General features: G+C 37.7%; 1 protein-coding gene and 1 pseudogene across 1 annotated transcript; both read right to left on the reverse strand.

The window, feature by feature from the left end:
• Positions 1-2,807: 2,807 nt before the first annotated feature.
• Positions 2,808-19,198, reverse strand: LOC137736120 (1-aminocyclopropane-1-carboxylate oxidase homolog 3 pseudogene; annotated as a pseudogene).
• Positions 19,199-19,286: 88 nt separating this feature from the next.
• LOC137736679 (1-aminocyclopropane-1-carboxylate oxidase homolog 1) lies at positions 19,287-22,309 on the reverse strand. Its single transcript, XM_068475912.2, has 3 exons — positions 21,704-22,309; positions 20,916-21,237; positions 19,287-19,801 (listed from the first exon to the last, which is right to left on the reverse strand). The coding sequence occupies exons 1-3, from the start codon at positions 22,219-22,221 to the stop codon at positions 19,550-19,552; spliced, it is 1,092 nt and encodes a 363-aa protein (XP_068332013.1). The 5' UTR covers positions 22,222-22,309; the 3' UTR covers positions 19,287-19,549.
• Between the last annotated feature and the right edge of the window lie 4,586 nt (positions 22,310-26,895).

Below are 26,895 nucleotides of genomic sequence, written 5' to 3' on the forward strand. Positions count from 1 at the left end.
AGCTCAGCCAAACATTAATTGATTTTTATTTCATGGTACGTATGAGTGCCCGGAAAATCAATCGTTAGATGATACATATAAAGATGTAATTATTCTTTGCAATGATTGTAGTCAAACTCGAAAATAATATTACAAAGTGCAACTTGATTACGCCGCCGGTAGATATTTCAAAATTTTCAATCACTGCAAACATCAAGATCCTTATAAGTTCAATATGTTAGGATTTATTTGCAGATGAAACAAAAAAAAAAAAAAAAAAAAAAAAGCTAGCCATGTTCCCACGGAAACAAATTCGTCAATTCTTTATCGTCATCTGTGATGCCAAACCAAATTTACAATCAAAACGGAAGTTGAAGTACGTGGGATTTTTGGGTTTATTTGTAGGCGGCAGGTTATGACTTACGACTAGAAATTTTAATAGCATCTCCAATTATGATCTCTATTTAATTAAATTTTGTTGAAAGGATTAGGAAGAACTAACTGATAAATTTCTACTCAAGCCATACTCTAATTTAGAAAAAAAGACTTATATGGACAGTTATATATATCATCATAGTGGCGTCTCATATGAAATAGAGATATACATGTGCAAATTTTTGTCCACATATACTTATTCTATTAACATGCGATGCCATGTAGTGATGTACAGGTATCGTGTCAATTATTATCCTAAGGCTAAATCGCCAAAATGGTCCTTGAGATTTGCATAACTCATCACTTTGGTTCCTGAGATTCCAAATCGATAAAAGTGGTCCCTGAGATTGTCCACCATCCATCATTTTGGTCCTTCCATTAAAAGCTCCGTTAAGTGTCCCGGAGCTCTTGGCCGGAAGTTTGGGTAATTTTCAAAGCTTCGTAACTCAATCGTTTCTTAACCAAATTCGACCCATAATATATCAAAATGAAGATAGAAAAGTGTAGAATAAGATTATACCTATTTCGAAGCCCAATGGTTCCCAGAGATGGCCGGAAAATAGCCTCAAATTTGATTGGTCCGAGCGAAAACTGGAAAACTCGTTGGGAACTAGGTAAATTTTAAATGTTCATAACTTCTTCAATACTCAACGAAATCAAGTGATTCAAAAACAAAAGCATACTTCTTGACGAGACGAAGAGAATGGTACCTTTTTGACGGATAAATCGCCGTGGTTTGGCAAGAAAACAGCTCGAAAGTGGCTATCTTGGTCTCAAATTAGCCACTCTCAAGCCCTTTTTTGGCCAAACCAAGGCGATATAGCAGCCGAAAAAGGTTCCATTCTCTTTGCCTCATCGAGAAGTATGATTTTCATTTTTGAATCACTTGATTTTGTTGAGTATTGAAGAATTTATGAACGTTTTTCCAGTTTTCTCTTGGACCAGTCAACTTTGAGGCTATTTTCCGGCCATCTCCGGCAACCATTGGGCTTCGAAATAAGTATAATCTTATTCTACACTTTCCTATCTTCATTTTGATATATTATGGCTCAAATTTGATTAAGAAACGATTGAGTTACGAAGCTTTGAAAATTGCCCAAACTTCCGGCCAAAAGCTCTGGGACACTTAACGGAGTTTTTAACGAAAGGACCAAAATGATGGATGGTGGACAATCTCAGGGACCACTTTTATCGATTTGGAATCTCAGTGACCAAAGTGATGAGTTATGCAAATCTCATGGACCATTTTGGCGATTTACCCTTATCCTAATTTAGGGTATAGAAATAAAAAAATTTAATTAAAAATGATTTTCAAAAATAGTAACTAAGTATTTGCTCCTTTTTCACTGTATAGATATTTGCTATCCTATGGACATGATGGGCAGAATGATTAGCTTAGAGATGGAATTTTTCAAATCGTCCCTAAATTTTAATTAAGAAGTAATTTGGATGAATACAGCCCAGAGACCTCATTTGGCATTGTGGGGTTTCCTTGGTGCAAGCACTAAGTAAGCAAGCTACCTTTCCCTTAAAAGGAAATCTCCTAAAATTATGGAAATAACCTCTGTACCAGATATCAACAACTCAAATCAGGGCAATTACACATGACCACCGTTGACTATCTTCTCATTTAATAGAAGATTGTAACAGAATATTCTTTTGTTAAATGTCTTGTATTTTCTTAATGTGGCACAATTCAAAATTGTATATAACAAATGTAAATTCCTTTTGTGAAATATACAAGAATATACATTCCATATTCACTCTAATTTCCCTATCCTTAACTTTAAGGTAAAACGAAGGAGATGGTGGATGGGAACTCCTATTCTGACCAGTATTCTAAAAATCGGTTTAGGCGGCCGCATAGGCGTTGGGTGGTGGCCAGCCGCTGGGATTAACTCTTAATCGGGAGAAAAATCGAGGAAGGAATTAGGTGGGTGCTGAGGCGGCTTGGGCGGACCTTGGGCGTCCTAGGCGGCCGACTGGTTGGCCTAGACGATCTGGAATTTCAATTTTTTTTCTGTTTTCAAACTTGAGAAAGGATGAGTGCAGTGTGTTTTGGAATTTCTAAGTTTGCTAGTTATGTTCTTGCGAAGACGAAGATGAAAGGAGGAAGAAAATGAGAAAATGAATTTCTCTCTCATCCTTTCATTCTCACGTGACCACCCTCAAACTTTCCCATTTAATTTATTTTAATTTCATCCAATCACGTTTGGACAGCTAGCATCAAGTTGATCTTTCCAAAAAAGAAAAATGGGCTGTCAATATTCAACATCAAGTTACTATTGATTGTTTAAATTTTTATATTCAAGATGGAGAAAGGAAAGAATAAAAAAGAATAAAAGATGGTCTCCTTTGTTTGTTAGTCTCTTGGCTGATGTGAGTGATGGGGACTAGGGGTGGAGGAGAGGGGTCACACCACACACGTGGTTGTTGAAATGGGGAAGGATGCTTTTCTGACCGGTTTTGATGCTCCAAAGTTCAAAGTGGGACATCAACCCAGATAAGAAATCATTGTCGGCGTGCTTGGATGAGCCCAGAGTCAATTCTGGTAGTGGGCAAGAAGGATAGTAATTGCCTACCATGACAAGCCCCTCACTGCAATCTATGTCATTCAAGTGACTCGGTTTCAGCCCAAGTGCCTCCAACAACAACTCAAACAATAACTTCGACAACTTCATTACTTGCTTCGAATATTCAACTAGCATGTCTCTGCAAGTTGAAAAACAGAAAAGCATGTAGGCTATCACATATCTCATATGCTTTACTAGTATGGTTATTCTCGGAAGAAACCAAGCATTTTGAAAATTCCCTCTCTTGCCGTGAAAATGATTTCACGAAGAGATTTAACTAAAATGGTGGGTTGAGCAGATTGTATGTTGAGAATGAATAAATCTTTTCAGTTTTCAGATTCTGAACTTTGCTGATCCAATCCGTGGCCTTTAATCAAAATAGTGACAGATAATGTAAAGTCAATTGCCAAAGATCACCCACAGACTGCGTAACCTGTCCTATATATATATATGCGTGTGTGAATTGATTTTATAGAAAATTTCATTTTAATCCTTGGCAAACATGACTTTTAAATTAAAACCATAAGTAAGATCAAAATCTAATTTGAGTCTCTTGTTGTATTAATAACATCATTTATTAATTATATTTTGATTTTTTAATTATTTCTCTTTTTCTTTCTAATTTTTAATGTATTAATTTTATTTCATTATAATTTTCATTTTCATTTCATTTATCGTAATATATTTTGTTGTAAACATTTAGATAAACTAATTTTTGTTATACAATATATTTCGATGTGCATTGTCATATCCCGGCCCAGGGGGGACCACATCCCGGGCCCGCTCCACCATCGTAGCACGATATTGTCCGCTTTGGGCTTACCATTCCCTCACGGTTTTGTTTTTGGGAACTCATGAGCAACTTCCCAGTGGGTCACCCATCATGGGATTGCTCTAGCCCCCTTCTCGCTTAACTTCGGAGTTCCTACGGAACCCGAAGCCAGTGAGCTCCCAAAAGGCCTCGTGCTAAGAAGGGATGGGAATATACATATAATGATCACTTCCCTGGGCGATGTGGGATGTCACATGCATTGTCTTCTTCATTTAGGTACATTAAATTCATTATAATACATTTTGGTGCATACATTTAGATACACACATTTCGTTACATACATTTCGTACAAATATTTAGGTACATTAATTCAATATATACATTTCGGTACACACATTTAGGTACACATTTCGATGCATACATTTCAGTACACACATTTAGGTACATTAATTTAATATATTACAATTCGGTGCATATATTTAGGTACATACATTTCGGTACTAACATTTAAACACGTTAGTTCAATATAATACATTTCGGTACTAACATTTAAACACGTTAGTTCAATATAATACATTTCGGTACTAACATTTAGGTACATTAATTGAGTCTTTCAAATTTGAAGAATGTTAAATAAAATTAATAAATTAGAAAACTCTTTTTTGGTCAAAAAATAAATTAAAATTTGTATGTTAATAAATTTAAATATTTAATGTGATACATTAAATAAAATGCACATTAATTATTTTGAATTAAGGACACATCAAGGGATTATAATTAATATGTAATCTAACACCAAGTTTATTTTAAATTTCAATCTTCTTGAAGGATTAAAGTTAAAAAACCCTTGATTCTATTGCTAGTTTGCCAAAGCAGGGGTGATCCGTGTCTAATGATGACTGAAAGCCACAATATGCAATTGTGATTCCCGTTTTTCTTAGTAGTGTTGATTTTCCAATAAATTCTTACGAGGGTAGGTAAATAAAACTTTTGTGAAACGATTCAAATCCTACTTCAAAGTTGTTATCCATATTAGTATTATTATACATCTCTAATAACAACGCATGCATATACAGTAAATGAGTTCTTATAGATCAGATACACATCTGAACACTTCTGGCAAGTCTTCAGCCTTAGTAAGATTAGGAGCCATATAGCACATAAATAAGTCCCTCCAATTCGTCGTGGGTGCACTGTATAGATCAAAGTCACTATTGTAGACCACAGGTTTAAAGGGATCATGAGTGTAAAACTCCTCCTTCACTTGAGTGTCTAGCTCAAAATACCCACGCACCCCATCCTTAATCTCCTCCAGAAAACCATTAGGTATTCCGTGATTAACAATTTGAAAGAAGCCCCAAGTCTCTGATGCCTCTTTAACTTTCGCAAAAATATCCTTGCGTTTGGTTGAACTGTCAAAGTCAAGGCCTTCAAGGTCTATGACTGGAATGCTAAACTGGCTGGCTTCTGAATCACAGATGGTACTGTTGATGCAGTACTCATCGCCCGATTCTGGTGGTTGATGAAAAATCCGAGGAACTTGGGTTATTCTGGCATCAACGAGGCTTTAACACCTTCCTTTGTTTAGTCAAAAGCCCACCTCACTTTTTCGATCGTAATTGGATGGAACTTCATTTGGAGTGCTGGTAGCTACCATCTTGGAATCAGAGAATTTAAATCAGAACTACTGTATATATTTGCAAGGGAGTTTACCTTACAAGTAGTGAAGTTGGAAGAAAGCAACATATTTGTAGAGACAAAAGAGTACGTATAGGCTGCACGTTTTCAATATGATCACAATAAGTTATGACAGTTGCATTCTGGACGGAATGCTAAAGCCTCTCTGTTATGATATGAATGATTTCCTTCCTATTTGGGAGCATGATGATCGTTGACTATCAGTGATTTATTCTTTCCCTTTGTAAAAATATTTACTTAGCTGATTTGTGGGAATTACAAGATGTGATTGTATCTCTCCAGTTTGTATAAGAACTCTAGCCTAGCTTTGTATATTTTAATGAATCAATACAGAAGATTAGTCATTCTGCCATTCCATTCTTAAGATGGTACTAGAGTGTCCAAGATCCTAGGACGTTTTTTTTGTTTCCTTGGTTTCTCTTTCTTTTTTTTATTTTATTTATTTATTTTTCCGATTTTTCTTGTGAGAAAAGTCGTCATTTTTCGCCAAGTTAGTTGAGGCATCGAACGATCCCTCAAGCTCTTTCTATAATCATTACCCTGATAATCCAGGGATGCAGCTTGTTTCCACTCTACTTACTGGAAACAATTATAGCACATGGTCTCATTCAATGTGTATTGCCCTTAGCGCAAAGAACAAGTTTGGTTTTGGTGATGGGTTTGTGAATAAGCTGTCAGACAAGAAAGCAATTGAAGTTGCTCTTTGGCAGCGCTGTAATGACATGGTTCTTATGTGGATTTTGAATTCTATGAGTTCTGGGTTATCAAACAGTGTAGTTTATGCAGAAACTGCACATGTTGTTTGGGAGGACCTCAAGACTCGTTTTTTGCAAGACAACGTCCCTTAAACTTTTGAGATTCGACATGACATTGCACGCCTCGCTCAAAATCAAATGTTTGTGTCTGACTTTTATTCCCAATTGAAGGGTTTATGGGATGAATTATCTTCTTACGGCAGCCATAAAAACTGCTCATGTGGCGCCATGGAAGATCATAACAAGAAAGAGGAGCAGAATAAGGTTATGCAATTTCTAATGGGGCATGATGATTCATATGCAGCAGTGAGAGGTCAGATTCTTCTTGTAAAGCCATTGCCTTCAGTGCTCAAAGTTTTTTCAATGGTTAGCCAAGAGGAGAAGCAACGTGGAATTGCAGCCATCACACAACCAAGTGTGGAAAGAGCAGCCATGGCAGTTCAATGTGGTTAAGGTAATCAGCACAACCGTGGTAGCCAAGGGATTCGCAAGCCATTACATTGCGATTATTGTGATGTGGACCACCATACCAAGGAGACTTGCTACCGGCTCCTTGGATATCTCGAGGACCATCGTCTCCATTAAAAGAACAAGGGAAAGGGTCGCGATAAGGAAGGAAAACCAGCGACCAACCATGTTCAAACAACCACTTCTTCAGCTTCTTCCTCTACATCAACAACACTGATGACCTTTACTCCTGAACAGCTTCAACAACTTTTTGCTATGATGGCTGGAAGTTTGCCATATGAAGCACAAACCAATGCAATCACAGGTTTGACTTCCCATCATTCACAAGAGTGGATAATTGATAGTGGCACCACCGATCATGTTACGGCGCTTCCCTTATCAAATTCTAATTTGAACAAATCTTTGCCACCAGTAAAACTTATGACTGGTGAAAGGGTTTCAATTAGTAGTATTGGCAATTTTACTTTTGATCCCAAACTTTCATTGACTAATGTATTATGAATTGCCACTTTTTTGGTTAATTTGATATCCGTTAGTCATTTCACAAAATCCTTTCGTTGCTCCATAACATTTTTTCTGGATTTTTGTGTCTTACAAGACTTGGATACGTGAAAGATGATTGGATGGGGTAGACAACGTGGAGGTCTTTACTATATCACCAAACTAAACTGTAGCTGCACCCACTTCACCTTCACCCAGTTGCGTTAATTCCATTTCTTGACATCATTGTCTTGGTCATCCATCTCCACAACAACTCCACCTTTTAGCTAAGCAATTGTTAGATGTTTATTGTCATTCAAATAAACCTTGTGATGTTTCCCATTAGCAAAGCAAACTAAATTTACTCTTCAATTAAGTCATATTTCCAGTAAACACATTTTTGAGCTTGTTCATTGTGACATTTGGGGACCACACAAAATTTCTACATATAATGGGGCTCGATATTTCGTAACAATTGTTGATGATTTTTCTCGAACAACTTGGCTCTTTTTGATGAGACATAAATCTAAAATACAACAGTTACTTAAAACTTTCTTTTCTTATGTAGAAACTCAATTTCATCACAAAATTAAGAAAATTCGAACTGATCATGGTAGTGAATTTTTGTCCCTACATTCTTTCTTTTCCGAGAGTGGTGTGATTTTTGAATGTTCTTGCACATATACTTCACAACAAAATGGAGTGGTTGAGCAAAAACACCGTCATATTTTGCAAGTAACCAAGGCACCACGTTTTCAAAGTCACTTACCTTTGTATTTTTAGGGAGATTGTGTCCTTACTGTAATCTACCTCATAAATCGTTCACCCACACCACTTTTGTCCAATAAATCACCTTTTGAGGTTCTTTATGGTCGTCCTCCATCGTATGCACACTTGCATACTTTTTGGTGTTTAGTGTATGTCACCAACGTTCACCCTCTTCATAAAGTTGATGCGCAAGCCAGAAAATGTGTCTTTGTAGGATATCCCTTTGGTCAAAAAGCATATAACTTGTATGACCTTTATACTCATAAAGTGTTCACCAGCCGAGATGTCGTTTTTTGTGAGTCTAATTTTCCTTTTATCACCACTCCTTCATTAACCCAACTTCAAGAACCTGTCTTGCCTCTTCCTACTCATGATGACATTGATACTTCACCCACTCACGTTGAGTCCATTTCACCATTCACTCAAGTCGACATTCAGACTCCATCTAACTCCATTTCTACACCTTTCCCAGACCAAACGGTCACCCATAGCCCTCCTCAATCACTTAGTCCACCTATTGCACACCTCATACGCCATTTTGATAGGCCTAAACGTAGACCTGCTTACCTTGATGACTATGTTTGCTTTCCTTGTCTTCCCCACTCAATGCATCGACTCCAGGTTCCTCTAAAAAAGGTACTCACCATCTCTTATGCAAGTATATGTCTTATAAAAATCTTTCTCCATCTTACAAAGTTTTATTGCCAATATTACTCTCCCTGTTGAACCTAACACATATGCAGAGGTTGCTAAAGATCTTCGGTGGCGAGAAGCCATAGCCTTAGAGATTCAAGCTCTAGAAGCTAATGCCACTTGGTCTTTGACTGCACTTCCACCTGGCAAGACCCCTATTAGTTGTTGTTGGGTATACAAAACCAAGCACAAGTCTGATGGCACTATTAAGCGTTACAAAGCTCATTTAGTGGCCAAGGATTACACTCAACTTGAGGGTGTTGATTACCAAGAGACCTTTTCCTTTACTGCAAAGTTGGTTACTTTTCGTTGTCTCCTTGCTCTTGCGGCTGGTCCCTACATCAAATGGATGTCCACAACGCCTTCCTACATGGTGATCTCCATGAGGATACATACATACATATATATATATATATATATATATATATATATGTATGGTTCCACCTCCTGGCCTTCAGAGACAGAATGAGCATTTGGTATGTCGTCTTCACACGTCTTTGTATGAATTAAAGCAGGCTTCTCGGCAATGGTTTTTTTAGTTTTCTTGGGCTATTCGTGCAGCTAGGTATACGCAGTCCAAAGCTGATTATTCCCTTTTTACAAGAAAATTTGGTAAATCGTTCACATCTTTCCTTATTTATGTTGATGATATCTTGATCACAAGTAATGACATGACGGCTATTAGTGCTCCTAAATCCTTTTGGAATAAATGCTTCCACATCAAAGATTTAGGAGCCATTAAATAATTTTAGGAATAAAGATTGCTCGTTCAAAAAAGGGGATCTTTGTTTCTCAAAGAAAATATTTATTAGACATTTTGAAAGATGTGGCTCTTTTGGGAGCACGATCCGCTAGCTTTCCCATGGAACAAAATTTGAAGCTACTTCCTGATAAAGGAGATTTGCTTCATGATTCGTCCATCTATCAAAGATTGATAGGACATTTGATATATTTAACTATTACTAGACCCGATATAACTTTTTGCAGTGAATACGTTGAGTCATTTCATGGAACATCCTCGCAATACTCACTATGATGCAACTTTACGTGTTTTGAGATATTTGAAGAACATTCCAGGCCAAGGTATTTTGTTTTCCTCACAAAGTTTGTTAGGATTGAAGGCCTTTTGTGATGCTGATTGGGCGGGGTGTCCCGTGACTCGACGTTCTACTACCATGTATTGTGTTTTCCTCGGGGATTCTTTAATTTCATGGAAAAGCAAAAAACAAAAGATCGTTTCATTATCTTCTACAGAAGTTGCGTATCGTTCAATAGCTACAGCCTGTTGTGAGCTCACCTGCTTACAAAGTCTTTTATGTAATGGGCCCTACTATTTTACACTATGATAACTAAGCGGCTCTTCACATTGTTGCTAATCCTGTTTTTTCATGAGCGGACATGCCATATAGAGATTGATTGTCATTTTGTTCCAGATAAAATTCATGAAGGAAAGGTAATCACCAAATTTGTTCAATCTTCAAGGAAAGTTGCCGACATATTCATGAAGCCCTTAGGAAAAGAACAGCTCCATTTTATGCTGAGCAAGTTAGCGGTTTTTGACATTCACTCGCCAACTTGAGGGGGAGTGTAATGATATGAATGATTTCCTTCCTATTTAGTAGCATGATGATCGTTGACTATCAGTGATTTATTCTTTTCCTTTGTAAAAATATTTACTTAGCTGATTTGTACGAATTACATGATGTGATTGTATCTCTACAGTTTGTATAAGAACTCTAGCCTAGCTTTGTATATTTTAATGAATCAATACAGAAGATTATTCATTCTGCTATTCCATTCTTAAGACTCTCCTTGTCCAAAACCTCTGAAGCTCTGGGTTTGGAGTCGGAGATCTCCTTTTGCAGAGTTCACTAATATGTACACGGTGTAGTCCAAGGTCTGTTCCGGTTTGGATTAGGGATTTTTTGTATTTGCCGCGTTTAACGGGTGATGTCTCACCTAGCAAGTGATGTGGCTTTGCTTTTCAGGGATGGTTTTTGTTGTCTCGCTGGCCCGCGATGACATTGCATGTGCCTAGGTATAGTATGTTGTGCGTGCCATCTTTGTGGCGGATTTGTACTGGGGTATTTGTGCTAGTACGAAGGTGCTTGCGCTTGTGGTAGCTGTTAGGAGTTTACTTTATATATGCATTTTTTTGTCTTTGACTTTTTTGTAGTATTGCAAATGTATAATTGCAAAGGGAAGGGTAATGTAGGAGAAGTGGGGAATTTTCATTCAATTCCGAGATTCACAAAACGAAAATGACAAATTATTTCCACACCTCAATTCCAGTTTTGTTCCGGACACTAAAATGGAATTCTTAAAAGCTTTCCATTCCAAAATACTTAGTTTTGGAAATGAGTCAAATTCACATTCCATTCAACCATATTAGAAAAGAAAGCAATTCTAAATGCCTTTGCCAGAGTTTAGACTAGAAATCATTTCCACATTGATCACCATAAGAAAACTTGTTGAGAATAAATCGCACATTGATGAGATAATGGATTTTGTATGGGCTTATAAAAAGTTGGACTATTCCCCATATTGTAAATTGGTTTTGTGGTGGAACCTCAACTTTCTTTATGGTATCAGAACCAGGTCGTCCCTCATGTGAAGCCCAACAGCTACATGCGCTCCACGTCACTTGCTTTATGTCAACAGCTACATGCGCTCCACGTCACTTGCTTTATGTTGTCCACATATTAGACTTGAAAATTTGTCACACAGGAGAGAACGTGTTGAGAATGAATCTCACATTGTTGAGAGGAGGAATCATCAACTTAATTACACTTCTCTAACAAATCACCGTAAATGATTACAATCAGGTATTTTATAATTTAGTACAGATCATGGCATTGTTCAAAGCTTGAAACGAGTCGAGGCATATGTGTCATCAAGATCATGGCATTAGTATCATTTGCGATAGAGGAGACATGGATAATACGGTATTTGATTAGTTGTAAATTTGTTAAAAATGCAAATTGATTTGTATATAAAAATGTTTATAATTATACATTTAAAATTTATTTAATGTTATTTTAACATTTTTAAAATTTATTTAATGTTTAGGTTTTTTTCAAATTTGCTAGTTGAGCTTTTTAATCATTATTTTATTTAATACTAGTCTTTCCGCACGCGCTGGCCTTTTCTAATCACGGGCACTACGCGCCCCTTAAGACGTGTTGTGGTAGTTGTTTTCTTTCTCATAGGGTGTCCTAAAAATAAAATACAACATACAATTACAAATAAAAGGTATTGGAATTAAATTAAGTTGGGTGTAAAATGTGTGATAAAATAAAGGCTGTTTATCCGTGCGGAAGCACATTCAAAGAGATTAGGAAAAAATAAAGGTAAAAAATACTTCAAGGAATCAAATAATAATGTAAGAGAATAAATTAAACAATTAATCTATGACATTAAGTTGAAGAGTAAGAATTCATATATATATATATATATATATATATATATTCCTTACAGTACCACAAAATACACTGACTTTTATCACATTTGTTTGAACAATTTATCTGATTAAAAATTGCTAAAGATGGAGTTGATAGGGTTTCTGGCTTCATAGTATGTTTTATGACTACCCGTCTCAAATTTTACGTTTTTATTAATTTTAAAGGCATGAATTTATGAAAATGCCCTAGAGGCAAAGACTTTGACTTCCGTTGACCATCATCTAGAAAGACGTATGACTTAGTCTTTTAGCATGTCCTCGTGGTACTCGTTGGTGTGAATTCATAAGCAAAAAGCCGTTTGCAAGTCCGGATTATAACGGTATAGTTATGGACGTTTGAAAATGATTATTTAAAGTTTAGTTATAAATTATTTAAATTCCCACCTTGTGGGAAAGTGGCCAATCAGATTTTAGGCACATTAAGAAGGAACCAATCCGAATTTGAGGGAGCGAGGGAGAGCCAATCAGGAAAAAAAAAAAAAAAGAAAAAGGAAAAGCTCCCTGTGCACCTGTGCCCAAACCAGTGTGACCACCCATTTTCTAAGGCCAATTCCGGCCAACTCCGGTGGAGTTTTTCGACTCCACCACCACCATCTTGAAGCTCTCATTCCCCTCTACAAAACTTACCCAAGAACCACCTTGATTAACCATGGTATGTGGTAGTTGGAGGCCACAAAAGTTGACGAAAATCAACAATGCTCCGACCACTCTTTTCGATATTTTCCGGCAAATCGGCAAAGCAATGGCCGATGCCACCACTTGGGCTTTGTAGCCCATCATCCCAGGAGCAAAACTCAACCAACCTTGACCCCATTGGACCACCGTAGAAGACGAATCGACACCGGGAAGCTTTAGGCACCCACCGACTTCGTGGGAAAACTTGACCATCTTACGTCCACTTTTGGACTTTGTGTCAGGTATGAAAGTTGTTCCTCTCTTTGAGATCTTCATTTTTGTGAAATTTGAGAATTTTTAGAAATAGTGGAATTTTCCAGCGAATCGCGGCGGCGCGTGGGCCGAGAGTCCACCTGACCTTCCTATGCTAATTTTAAGCTCTGATTCCATATTTGACATCCGTTTAGTGAAATTATGATGTTTAATATAGTTTCATAGTTGACCACCTAGTTGGCCATTAAGAGGTTCTTACATGAATTGACGATCCGACCGTTAAATCATCACCAAATTTTAATAAATTATGGTATGTAATTTTTGAGGATATTAGAAACTTACGGATTGGAAATCTGACGTTTGGATCTTCCCAAATTGGATTTGTAAGTTCGTGAAATAGAATGTTGACCGCCACTTGAATCAGCAATTGACAGAGATCCAACCGTTGGATCGTAATGAAACTTTAGTATTATATTCTAGAAGTATAATGTGGATCTTTAGAAGTTTTGAATTGGAAATCCGAAATGCGGATCTTCCGGATTGAGTTACGTAGGGTCGTGGACCCTACCGTTGATCTTTGACCGAAGGTTGACTTTTGGTCAATGGATCTCAAATCATTCTAGAACGTCCTTGGAATGTGTTTTATGTAAATTACGAGTTCTATGGATAAGAGTTCTGAGACGTGACTGAATAATTGTTTTAGGTGATGATCGTTCGTGACGTCTTGATATTCGTGCTTGGGAGTTGTAGCGCAGACTTGAGGTGAGTGGGTTTTTTCTCTTCTATCGTGTATATATATATAAGATTGACATCTCCACAAACATTTATAAGTTGAATTTTTCATATAATTTCTGTGAATGTTTAGAAGTACATACGTGAACTACGAATGGTTAGATCCCTGTTTAGGGTATGTAGGCAGTCTAACGAGACGTTAGATGTAACCATACAAGAAGTGAGATTAAATAATTGAGACAATAGCTTTGTTTGGGGGAATTGAACAATGTGAGGGACATTGGTGTAAAATGTGAGATTTAACCTTATGTGTTGGTGGTTAAATGTTGGTTATAAATCAATGTGTGAAGAATCAAGAAATTAAAGTAAGGAAACGTAAGTAATGATGGTTAATTAAACTAGTGTCTAGTTGGGCTTGTCACCGATGATTATCCCCGAAGATAAATAGTTCGGGAGTAGGGCGTTACAGCTTATGCATTTTATGTCATATTATATATATATATAGATATGTATATAATTGAAAATGTTATGACATGGTTGAGTATTAGATTGCATCAAGGTATATCCATATGTATATTACCTGCACATAATTATTGTGAATGCTTTGAAATGCAAAGGTGAACGTAGGACACCCAGGTAAGTTCAGGTGAGTTTATGGTATTAGTTGAATCGATGGAGTTATAGTATTAGTTGAATCGATGGAGTTTATGGTATTAGTTGAATCGATGGACTAACCTAGGAGCGAAGATTATTAGTTTTATCCACCAACATCTCAATCTTCTCACCGCGATTAAGAACCGCCAAAACATATGAATTTCGATGATTAAAAATCGATCCACATTTACGTACATGTAATGAGAATGGAAAAGGAATATGAATAGTAAAAAGGAATTAGAGTGAGAAAAGTCAGAATGACTATTCTCCAAATGAAACAGGCATCAAGTTCAACAATAATCGTTCCATATACACAGATTTCCCTATAAGAAGAATGAGAGGGAGAAATAAATCATTCAATAATTGAAAAGCATATCACGAACTTAAATGGAAACCCTAAATACTTGTTAACCCTAAAAACTACCAAGCCTACGTGGCGCACAGGCCGAGTAATTAATAAGATAACTACGTCCTTCGGTTGATGCGGGGCGTGCCAATTCGTCGGCCGAGGAGTAAAATTTGTTAATGTTGCGTTGAGCGCACTACTAACTTCTTGATCTTGCAACTGCGGTTGAGGAAGGAACACGTCTCGGCCTTCATGTTCTGGAGCCTGAAGACAAGGCTGCTAGTTCTACGAAGTTCACGGATTGTTGACACCGGGTTCGGTCACGGTGATTATATTCGTAATAATATAAGCACGCCGAACTGGTACCAAGCTATACAGACACAAGTACTCAAAAGAGATGTATGTCTTGATAGTGAATGTGGTTCGGCCGTCAGAATGTCGAACTCTAAAACTTACTTGTGAGTATCCAATCATAAAACAACTCAGCGTTCAATGTGCCGAGCCCAGTAATCTGTAACACCTCATTTTGCCGAAAAGGCTAATGAGATGACCTCTGCCAATAAGGATTCGAAAATCCTTCTCGACCGAGACTTGGATAGGTAATCAGTCAGCCTCGACGCAATGCTATTTATCCAAATTAAAAGTGCTCTGCGGACGGTTGATTCTACAGCAACAATGCTGTTTATCCAAACTGAAGGTGTCACTGGTTGCCTTCACAGTGCTATTTATCCAAACTGAAAAATGTGTTGGCGAAAAAGAAAATAAAAATCTCAAGGTGTTTGAGAGGTTTTGCGTGGAGCGAGGATTTGCGCATGGCAGTTTGTGTGTTTAATTGGAGGGCTTTTTCCGTTGCCATTGCATCTATATTTATAGGACTGATGTACTTGTTTGGCACAGCCTGATCCTCGAGTAGAGTCCAATTTCAAACTCCCATGAGTTTGACGTGACTTGATCTTCAAATGATTGTATTTGATCTTTGGTGATGTGGCTTTACCACATGTTTTCCTCCATCCACACGTAATCAAAGCCAAACACCTCCTTTGACGCTTCATTATTGCACGGCACTTGAACCACATGCACAGAACTAACCCGAGAAACATGCATTAGGATATAATCCCCCATATTGCATAATTCTCTTGTAAATGGCACGTTTGGAATTGTCCCCTTGCAATTAAAAACTTCAAAAAGCTATCTATACTAGATGCATGTGATTTGACATCAAACTTTGAAAATAAGTCCCCACAACCAGTTGAGCCTTATCTTTGATCTTCTGATCCGATAGCATTTCAATCGTTTGAACTCTTTAATTATCTCTACATTTTTAGAAATAAATTTCAATAATTCCTTAGATAACATCATGATTATTAAAATTATAATAATATGATCTAGACAAATCTTTTTCCAATCCAACTGCTCAAAATTTTACTCACTCTACAGCCTTGATTGCTCGGGGCGATAGTGTAAAATCGGGTCCAAAAAATACTCTATAGCCATTCCACCAAAGACAACTCACTGCTCTTATCTTGTCTTCTCCTACGTTCAAAATTCTATAGCCATTCTACCAAAAGAAAAAAAAAAACTCTATTCCCATGTTTTTACCTTTTTATCCCTTTACGTGGTAGTTTTGTTTTGCTAGAAGACTACAAATTGAAATTTTTTTTTTTTTTTTAAATCTGAATCAAATAAGAGTTTTTTTGGATTATGGTTATTTTAAAATTTTTGCCTTCTGGATTTATATATATAGAAGAAGAAAATATAATGATAGTAAATAATATTATCAAAAATTCCAGGCAAAGAAATATTGCATACCAAGAAATTGAAAGAAAGCACGATAAAGAGGGAGATCGAGAGATTTGGCCTTAATTCATCAAATGCTTGGAACTGAAAGAAAAATAATAATCAATAAATGGTTGTTCTAAGCACATGAATAAGAATGCAAAGATTATAAATAATTAGATAGAATCTCACATAGAAAGGATAAAACAATAAAGAATTCAAGCCAGAGAGATTTAGTGAAATCATGGTTACAAACTACAAATATATAAAAATTGCTAATATACAAACGAATGAAGTTAAACACCTCTTTCTTATGGATCTGCAACATTTGAAGTAAAGGGAGAATTAACAATTACCATCTTCCGATCCCTCATTAAAACCAAATTCTTACCAAATGGCTAAAACCTCCACACTGTCACGTTCACGGCTAAAACCTCCACACTGTCACGTTCACGGCTAAAACCTCCACACTGTCACGTTCACCGCCCCTTTCTACGTACTGCGGTAAAATGCCCCAAGCGCTGCAAATTTTTTATGGGATTTTTCTGAAAAACTTGTTCCTGTGGAATTTCATGATTAGGGGATATGCCTGCAATGGATGTCCGTTCAAGGCTTCAAGTCTCTGGTTTTGTACCGTGAAATACTTAGTTTTGGACTGAAAGTGGACAATTTTACGTACCCATTTGTTCTCAAGGCATGCGGTGAGATGTTGGCTGTAGAAATTGGGAGGAAGATTTCAGTTCATCGTAAGTTATTTGCAAACTGAGTTGCTCCGTCGTAGAGATTATTCTCTCTTTCTCCCTCATTTCTCTCTCTTCCCTTTCTCACTTTCCCCAACCTCTCCTTTCCTCTCCTTCACTGACAACCACAAGGATGAATTAGAACCTGCCCAGTATGAAGCTCTTCTCAAAGTGAGCGAGTAAGTCACCTCTGCTCTTGCAGAGATGATCGTACTTGTAAGTCTCCCTGTAATTTGGTTGATGAGAAAGTCTCCCCAACAGCCACTAGGACGACATCGACGAATTCTATAGTGACCCATGTGTGTTTTTCATTTCTTTCTTCAACTTTTGTGTAATCTGATTAGAGATGCACCGAACTCATCCCCGAATCGCCAGGTTTCGTGAAATCCTTGATTTTCCAAAATTTATTGCATTGTAAGAGTGAGATCTCACGAAGAAATGGGGGGAGACAGAGTCGAAGAGAGAAGGAAGAAAGATAATAAACGGTAAAGGCAGGGGTAAAATTGAAAAATCAGTGTTTGGATCATTTTAATTGGATTTGTTTAGTGCTAGACTTTGTCCTAAACATTAAATAAAATTAGTACCTGATTTTTTTGTTAACATTTAAACTTTTCATATTTTTTTCATTAGTTTTCTTATGAAAGAACCTCTTGCCACTGATCCAATCCATTCAAAATAAAATAGCCAAAGATCAGCCACCATCACTTATATGTTCCTGTATATGCATGACTCTATAAATGACGAATAAACGGAATATAAAATTTTATTAGGTGAAACGAAAGAAAAGACAACAAATCACCTAGACGGCTATATAATTTGACAAGACTACAGTGTGACTGACTTGTTTCTCAAACTAAATTACCAGCAATCCTAATGCGAAAATACCAAAAATACCCTAATACGAAATCAAATCAAATCTCAATTTATTTTCCTAAATAAACTGATACATTCCAACCATAACGTGATCTCTGTGGCAAATGCAACTATGACTATGGCCCTTTCTTTACTGGGGTTAATAACACTTTTGGTGAAACGATTTAAATCCTACTTCAAAGTTGTTCTCCATATTTCTCTCTCTAATAACAACTCATGCATAAAAACCGTAAAAGAATTCTTATATATTAATCAGAGGAGGAATGTTGCCTAGATATTCAAGATCAAACCATCTCACTAATTCATTGAAGAGGGATCGATTAGTTCAGATTATTCACACTAATATCATAAACATTATCAGTTATATAGCAGGTCACATACCTGAACACTTGTGGTAAGTCTTCTGGCTTAGTAGGATTAGGAGCCGCGTAGTACATAAAAGTATCCCTCCAATTAGTCGCGGATGCACAGTAAAGATTAGAGTTGCTATTGTAGACCACAGGTTTAAGGGATCACGAGTATAAAACTCCTTCTTAACTTGAGTGTCTAGCTCAAAAAACCCACGCACGCCATCCTTGATCTCCTCTAGAACGTCATTAGGTATTCCGTGGTTGAAAATTTGAAAGAAGCCCCAAGTCTCCGATGCCTCTTTTAACTTTTGCAACAATTTCCTTGCGCATAGTTAGACTACCAAGTTCAAGGCCTTCAAGGTCTATGACTGGAATGCTGAACTGGCTGGCTTCTGAATCAGAGGTGGAACTGCTGATGCAGTACTGATCACCCGGTTTTGGTGGTTGATGAAAAATCCGAGGAACTTGGGTTATCCCGGCATCAACCAGGCCTTTAACACCTTCCTTCGTTTCATCAAATGCTTTCACTTCGCTTTTTCTGTTATGATTGTCTGGAACTTCATTTGAAGTGCTGGTAGCTACCATATCTTGGTTTACTGGATGTCAGATGATTTAGATCAAAGGTAGTGTATACTTTTGCAAAGGAGTACCTTACAAGTAGTGAAGCTGCTGGAAGAAATTAAGCAACGTACTTGTAGAAAGTCACTGAATTTGCTCGTTTTCAATATTAATATAATAAGTTATGACAGTTGTTTATCACATGAGTATATATTGACATATTTATAGAGTTCAAGACATATAATATTTGACAGTTCAAGATCCAAGGTTTGATCCTAATAACTTCAATTTAATACTTCAAGTTGGTTTGTTGGTGGAAAACTTAATCTGAATAATGAACTATTGTTCAATAACCATTACAGCTGTCAATGATGTACAACTTACTAAATTACATTTCTCTACCAACTTACCAACTGAATTATTACAAGGAGTCAAAACAACCAATATATATATATGGCCAAAAGAGTAATGTTACACACCATACATGTATTTTTATTTTATAATTTAGAACGGCAGATTTCAACACTTTACGGAATATATATAGCAGTAGTTTAAAGCTTGAATTGAGGCAAGGCAGATGTGCCATCAAGGCCTTTGAGTTGGACGCAAGCAAAGTAATCCCTCACAGTGGTCTCTCTATACTTTGGAGGATTGTCTTCTGATAATAGCTCTTTGATCGGTCCAAAGAGTTTTGTCGACGGCAACATACCGGTGAAGAAAAAGCTCGCAATGGATACTCTTGGACCTACACGGCTTGCTAATACTCTGTGTTGCACGCTCTTGAATCTATCATTTGATATGAGCTGAAACCCAATTCAACTTTAAAACCAAAACAAGGAGCCTAAATACAACAATTTGAGGCATATTCTAAAACAATACTACTATAAGATTTTCTCAAATTTCTTTCAAAAATCTTGATGACACGAGAGAAAATTCTAATATAGTCGCTAGAGAACACAACAAATAAAGAAGGGGTGTGATATCCACACTCCGCTTTTTACTTCTCCTACACTTTTTTGGTTTTCGACCGTCGGATCGGATGAATTGAAGAAGATCAATAAACAGAAATTAACAAAAGGTGTGCACCCCATAAAGAAAACCTGGCCCACGTCAACTGTTATTGGAGGAATGTACTTTCATTTTCCGTAAACATTTTAATGTTTCGATAAATTAAATGTGTTTTAAAGCTTCAATTAGCAATACACTATTATACACGCACACAAATAAATTTTACATTTTATACAAGTTACTTTCACATATTTTTCAATAAAACACATAAATTTTACGTTTTATACAAGTTACTTTTTACATATTCTACATGTATTTACAAAACCCCCCGCAAAAAAAAAAAAAAAAAAAAAAAAAAAAACCAGAAAGAAAAGGATATTAATAGTGCCTAAATAATCTAATTATATTTGAATTGAATTTTTTTTTTTTTAAAAGGCCGAATTCTTTAAATATTTTCTTAATAAAGTTGCTCAATATTATTATACATGCTCACTTTAAAGCAAGGAGACAAATACTTTTTAAAAGGCAGAATTTTCTAAATATTTTCTTAATAAAGTTGCTCAATATTACTGTGCATATTATGATTATACATACATAGTTAAAGCAAGGAGCCAAATGCTACTCAACAGAAGAAAAGAAAAAAAAAAAAAGAGACGATAACACTTGGTATAATTTTGAAGTTAGTTGGCTTGTATTGTGACAATATTAATATATACACGGTTGTCCATCCAATTGGGATTAATAATCAGAATTGTTTACTCCCTAACTCACCATTAACAATCAAAACTATCACATTAACAAATGTCGTCTCTGTATCATTTTTCATCTCTAATTTAAGTAATTATTATTGCTGTGAGATTTATAAATTGTTATTAGAAAGTCAACGGTGCAGATTTGGTTTGTACTCACCTGTAGAAGATCCCCAATGTTAACCACAAGAGCCCCAGGCACAGGAGGAACATTAATCCACTTGTTCTGAGGAAGAACTTGGAGACCACCAATATGATCTCGCAGAAGGATTGTAAGGAAGACAGCGTCGCCGTGCTTGGCGGTGCCCATTGTCAATTCTGGCTGTGGACAAGCAGGATAGTAATGGCTTAGAAGCGCAAGCCCCTCACTGCAACCTATGTCATTCAAGTGACTTGGCTTTAGGCCAAGAGCCTCGGACAACAACTCCAACAGCAACTTCCCCAACTTCATTACTTGCTTCGAATAATCAACCAGTACGTCCCTACAAGTTGAAACGCAGAAAATCAAGCATTATAAAATCCCTCCTCTTGGAGTAACAATTATATGACAGAGATTTAACAAAGCTGAGCGGCTTGTGTGTCGTGATTTTAATTGTATCTCTCCGATCTTACACATGATCGTTTGGTATATCAACAGTCACTCTTTACTTTGTTGGAGTAGGTATTAAGTTCAAATCTCACTGGTGACAATTGTTAATCAAAAAGCAAGATTTTTTGACTTTGGAAATGATTTTTCGAGAACCACTCAACGGGGGCATATAAAACTTTCAGGAAACAAATGAAATCCTACTTGAAAGTGTATTTATTAACTACCAAAATTCAATACGTGATCGAATCTCATCTAGGATGGATTATTGCTGAATCAAACTAATTTCCAATTATAGCAAAGAATTAAAAATTATCATGCATGTCATACACACACACACACACACACACAAACAAACATACCTGCATATTTCTGGCAAGTCTTCCGGCTTAGGAGGATTAGGAGCCATGTAAATCCCAAAACTATCCCTCCAAGTAGCGGCCGGTGCACTATACAGATCAAAGTTGGTATTGTACAACACAGTTCTGGACTGATCACGAGTATAAAGCTCCTTCTTCACCTGAGTGTCTTGCTCAAAAAACCCACGTGCCCCATTCTTCATCTCCTCCAAAACATCAACAGGTATTCCATGATTTGCAATCTGAAAAAATCCCCAATTCTCCGATGCCTCTGCGACTTTCGCAACAATCTCCTTGCGCTTAGTTGGACTACCGAGTTCAAGGCCTTGAAGGTCTATGACCGGAATGCTAAACTGGCTGCTGGCTTCTGAATCGAGGTTGTCATCCAAGTTCGGCGGGTGATGAAATATTCTAGGAATTACTGTTATGCCGGCATCAACAAGGCCTTTAACACCTTCTTTTGTGTCATCAAAAGCTTTTAGTTCACTTTTGCGATCGTAATTTGTGTTGGTAGCTGCCATCTTCGTTTGTGACTAGATACGATCAGACAGAGTAGTGTATTTGTGTGTATTAGTGATCAGAGAAGATGATCATTTTATAGCCGCCGAAGTTGGAAGAGTAGACCAAAAGATGATAGCAGAATAATTTGGACTTTATTGGCAATCAACATCAATCATTTTCCAAAGACTAATAATATATTAGAATAATCTCATTAGTAAGCACATGTTAATTAGGCATCACTTCACTATTTCAGCAACTACTACTTTTGACCAAAAAATATGCTTGGGGTGTTGGGTTTTATTCATTTATAAACGGCATATCATGACTGGAATTGTCTGGTAAAAAAATATAATATTGTTTGGGCTCAAAATGTTATTGGGCCAAGCGTAGGTTCGGCCCAAAGCTTTTCCGAGTGTATTATGTGGGCTGCCTGGTGGTCCCGGGCCGTTCAGGGTCGAATCCTATCGCAAGAAGGAATAATTCGGATGAGAAGAGGGGTTGAAGAAGTCCTAATATGATAAGGGGTCCTAATGCAATTTGGATTCTCGACCAGCAATGAATATGGTCCCAAAAAGGGGTGAGTTCAAAGTCCTAATAGGAGTAGGATTGGTCAAGGTAGAGTTGGAACAGAACAAGAAGTCCTAGTATAATACGGGTTCAACTTGACCTTGGGGAGGTTTTGTTGCTATAAATAAATAGCAGAGTGCATCATTCAGGGCTCCAAAAAAAAAACACACAATTGCCCTGCGCAAACCTCTCAAACAACTTGAGATTTTTCATTTTCTTTTTTCGCCAATACATCTTCAGTTTGGATAAACAGCACTGTGAAGGCAACCGGCGAACATCTTCAGTTTGGATAAACAACACTGTTGCCGTAGAGTCAGCCGACCGAGAAGCACCTTTAATTTGGATAAACAGCATTGTGTCGAGGCCGACTAGTTACCTATCCAAGTCTTGGTTGAGAAGGGTTTCCGAATTCTTATTGGCAGACATCATCTTATTAGTCTTCTCGGCGAAGTAAGGTGTTACGAGTTATGACATTCAGCATAATGAACGCCGAGTGATTTTATGATTGGATACTCCCAAGTGGGTTTCAGAGTTCGGCATTCTGACAGTCGAACCACATTTACCATCAAGACAGACATCACCTTTGAATACTTGTGTCCATATAATCTAGTGTCGATTCAGCGTGCTTATACTCTCACGAATATAATCACTGTGACCGAATTCGGCGTCGATGATTCGTGAACTTCGCAGAACTAGTAGCCTTGTCTTCAGGCTCGAGAATCCAAAGGCCGAGATTTGTTCCTTCTTCGCCACAGTCGCAAGATAAAGAAGTCAGCAACGCGCTCAATTCAACATCAACAAATTTTACTCCTCGGCCGACGAGTTGGCACGCCCCGCATTCAACCGAATGACGTAGTTAGCTTATTAATTACTTGACCTGTGCGCCACGCCCGGTGGGACCTTGTGCTAGACCTTCGGAGTTCATGACCATTGAGACACGGTCCGTAAAAAAGAAAACAATCATGGGAAAATCAACAACCAACTTACTAGTACAAGGCCCTGGACAAGATTTGTCTCAGGCACAAAATTCCCTCATTGTTGTGCCACCCGAGGCTACAAGTGCGACACGCCAAGAGAAGGAAAGTTGTCTCGGCGGACAACCTCGCAACCCAGAAATTCCTAACCAAACGGCAGGCATTTTCGTCGAAGGAATAGTGGAAGATTGCGACGAAGATGGTAGGGAAGGTTCTAATCCGCGAACTAGGTCGTTTCTTAAAAGATGACTTAATGAACAATCTCGGCAAGTCGAGCAATCGATTGGCCAGAAAATGAATGATTTGCTTGACACAATACGAAACAATAGTGATACACAAACCAAGATGCTTGAACTATTGGTCAGTAAAGCCTTTGAAGATGGCCACGTCGGCCATCCTCGACAACTTCCTTTTAAGAATGTTCCATTACAAGCCAAGAAAGGATCTGCTCGACTCCAACCAATTGACTTGGAAAAAAGAGGCGGATCAAGCAATATATCTGATGGGCCTGACCAGGGAATAAAAGCAGCATCCGTCAATATGACCAAGGTCCAAAGAATGATCGACTCGGCCTTAAAAAAAGGGCCGAAGTTCCCAAAGTTTATCCATCCGTACCCGGCTTATGTGGAAAAGTTCAAATACCCTAAAGGCTTTAAGATCCCTGACTTCAGTCTTTTCGCCGGAGAATCATCCTTATCTTCGTTAGAACATGTCGCTCAGTTCACTGCGTAATATGGAGACATTAATAGCGATTTCCATAAACTACGGCTATTCAACTTTTCACTAACAGGTTCAGCCTTTGCTTGGTGCATCAACCTCCCACCGAACTCCGTCCAGAGTTGGGAGGAATTAGTCGAGAAATTCCATGAACAATTCTATCGACTAGGGATGGAAATGTCCGTTTCATCGTTAGCTAGAATGGCTTAAGCTTCAAATGAATCGCCAATGGAATACTTAACAAGGTTTAAGTCGGCTAGGAATTGGTGCCGAGTACCTCTCCATGAAGTTGAATTCGTCAAAATTGCTCTAAACGGCCTAGACGTGGAATACAAAAAGAAATTTCTGGGGGCAAATATCCGAGATATGTACGAACTTACTCAGCACGTTGAGCAGTATGATTATTTGCTCTGAGAGGAAAAAATATCAAAATCGCCATCCTGAGGAACGATATACAAGAATCTCACGATTAGCTACGCATTGGCCGAAAGCAAGGATCCCCAATACGCCAGTGTGGACGCGACTGAAATAATGATAGATAAATCATACATTTGCAAGGTATTAGCTCAAATCAGTTCCAAAGATGCCAAAACCCGCTCGGCTTCTGAAGAGATAATTAAAACATTAAAAGTTTACACTTTCGATATCACCAAGGCCGATGCAATTTTCGACCAGTTGTTGGTAGCAAAGATCATAAAACTTCGGCCGGGACACAACATTCCTAAGGCCGAAGAATTGAAAGACAAAACATATTACAAGTACCATAATTCAAACAAGCATGCTACGAATAATTGCGTCGTGTTCCGTGATGCAATTCAAAGTTGGATTGAGAAGGGTAAGTTAAAATTTTCTGATCAGCAGATGGCAGTTGACGTCAATCCCTTCCCCTCGACAGCAGTTGGTATGGTGGATGCTCATCTCCCTAAAAACAAAGGAAAATGGAAGGCCGAATTCGTCCCAGTACAGCATGTCTGTAAGCAGGGTGGTCAGCCGAGACTCAAGATTAATTTATTTTCAAATGCACCACCCATGGAGTCTTCAGTGCCGGCCATTGTTGAACCCATGTCAGGTTCTAGTTCCGAAGAAACTGATGAATCAATGGTTTTGTGCGGCCGCTGTAAAACACGAATTGAACCTAAAGAGAGAACACATCCGGCTTCAACTTCATGTCCGTCGTCCACAGCCGCAACAAAACCTCTAAAGAAACTCGGTGCCGGCCAACGACAGCAAGTGTTTGAGAGACTCGGCCCACAAGTACAAGCAAAAGACCCAACCCCAATCAGACAACGTCTTGACTTTGACGCGTCATTCTATAATGAGGATTATTACTCGCGTAACTCCAGCAGTTCGAGTTTATCGGTGGGTCAAAAAACCTTCAAGCCACCTAAGCCACGTGACCAACATTGGTACAGTTATGATTCTCCAACTAGCCTGTATACGGCATTATCTAAGTCTCAAAAATGTCGTCGCCAGAGAATAGATTGCATGGCTCGACGACAAGAATCACAAGCTAATTCGACCACCCGGTGGCAGCCAAAAAAGGTAGAAGGAAGGGGCGACAACTGATCTACCCCGACCATTGTCGCCGAATTACTTCAAGAGAGAAAGGCAGTTGATCGCGACTTTGAAACCACCATTGAAGAGTTCGAAAAACGCATCAAGCTCCTTCTTCGGCCCGGAGAGATGAAAACTCGTTTCGAGCATTTCAAAAAAGAGGCCGAAAGTCAGTTTCCTTCGTTACCACTGCAGGAACCGTTAATTAAAGTACGGCCCAAACAAATATACGCTTAATTAATTGGCAATTAATCAAAGCCATATCTAGGAGAGAAACGTTTGTGAGTGAGAGTTAGGAAAGATTAAGTTTCCATGGAAATATAAGGGTGTGTAGTGATGACTGATGAATGGAAGGATTCACAAAGAAGACCTCTTATTATTGTCATGGTCGCTTAAGAAGTTGGGGCTATGTTTTTTATTTTTATTTTTAACAAATGATATTATCTACACTAAGGTGAAGGGTCAGCTAAGTCTCACAATGGCTTAATAATAGTGTGGTTCAAATTCACATTTGGTGGGAATCAAACCTAAGACTCTCACTTACAAGGGAAGGAGAATACCACTAGACTGTAGTACTAAGTGACAGTAAACTGTGAAGGAGAGTACAAGAACGAAAAAGTTTATTGCTAACATAGTTGGTGATTACATTAAGGAAATTGGTTACCAGAAATATAGTTTGGGTAATCACAAACAAATCACCTGTTTGTGATTAGCTTGACAAGATTAATGATAGATGATACTTGAATGAAGGCAGTTGAAAATGACATAGGATCCAATGAAAGATGCATAAACAATATATCTACTTTATGTAAGTACAAACAAAGGAGACTCGGGCAAGATTACAACCTTGTCAAGCAAGGTTCATCTTTTTGTATCTACTTC

This window comes from Pyrus communis, chromosome 13, assembly GCF_041283825.1.
Source record: "Pyrus communis isolate YQ-2024b chromosome 13, ASM4128382v1, whole genome shotgun sequence".
Lineage (NCBI taxonomy): Eukaryota > Viridiplantae > Streptophyta > Magnoliopsida > Rosales > Rosaceae > Pyrus > Pyrus communis.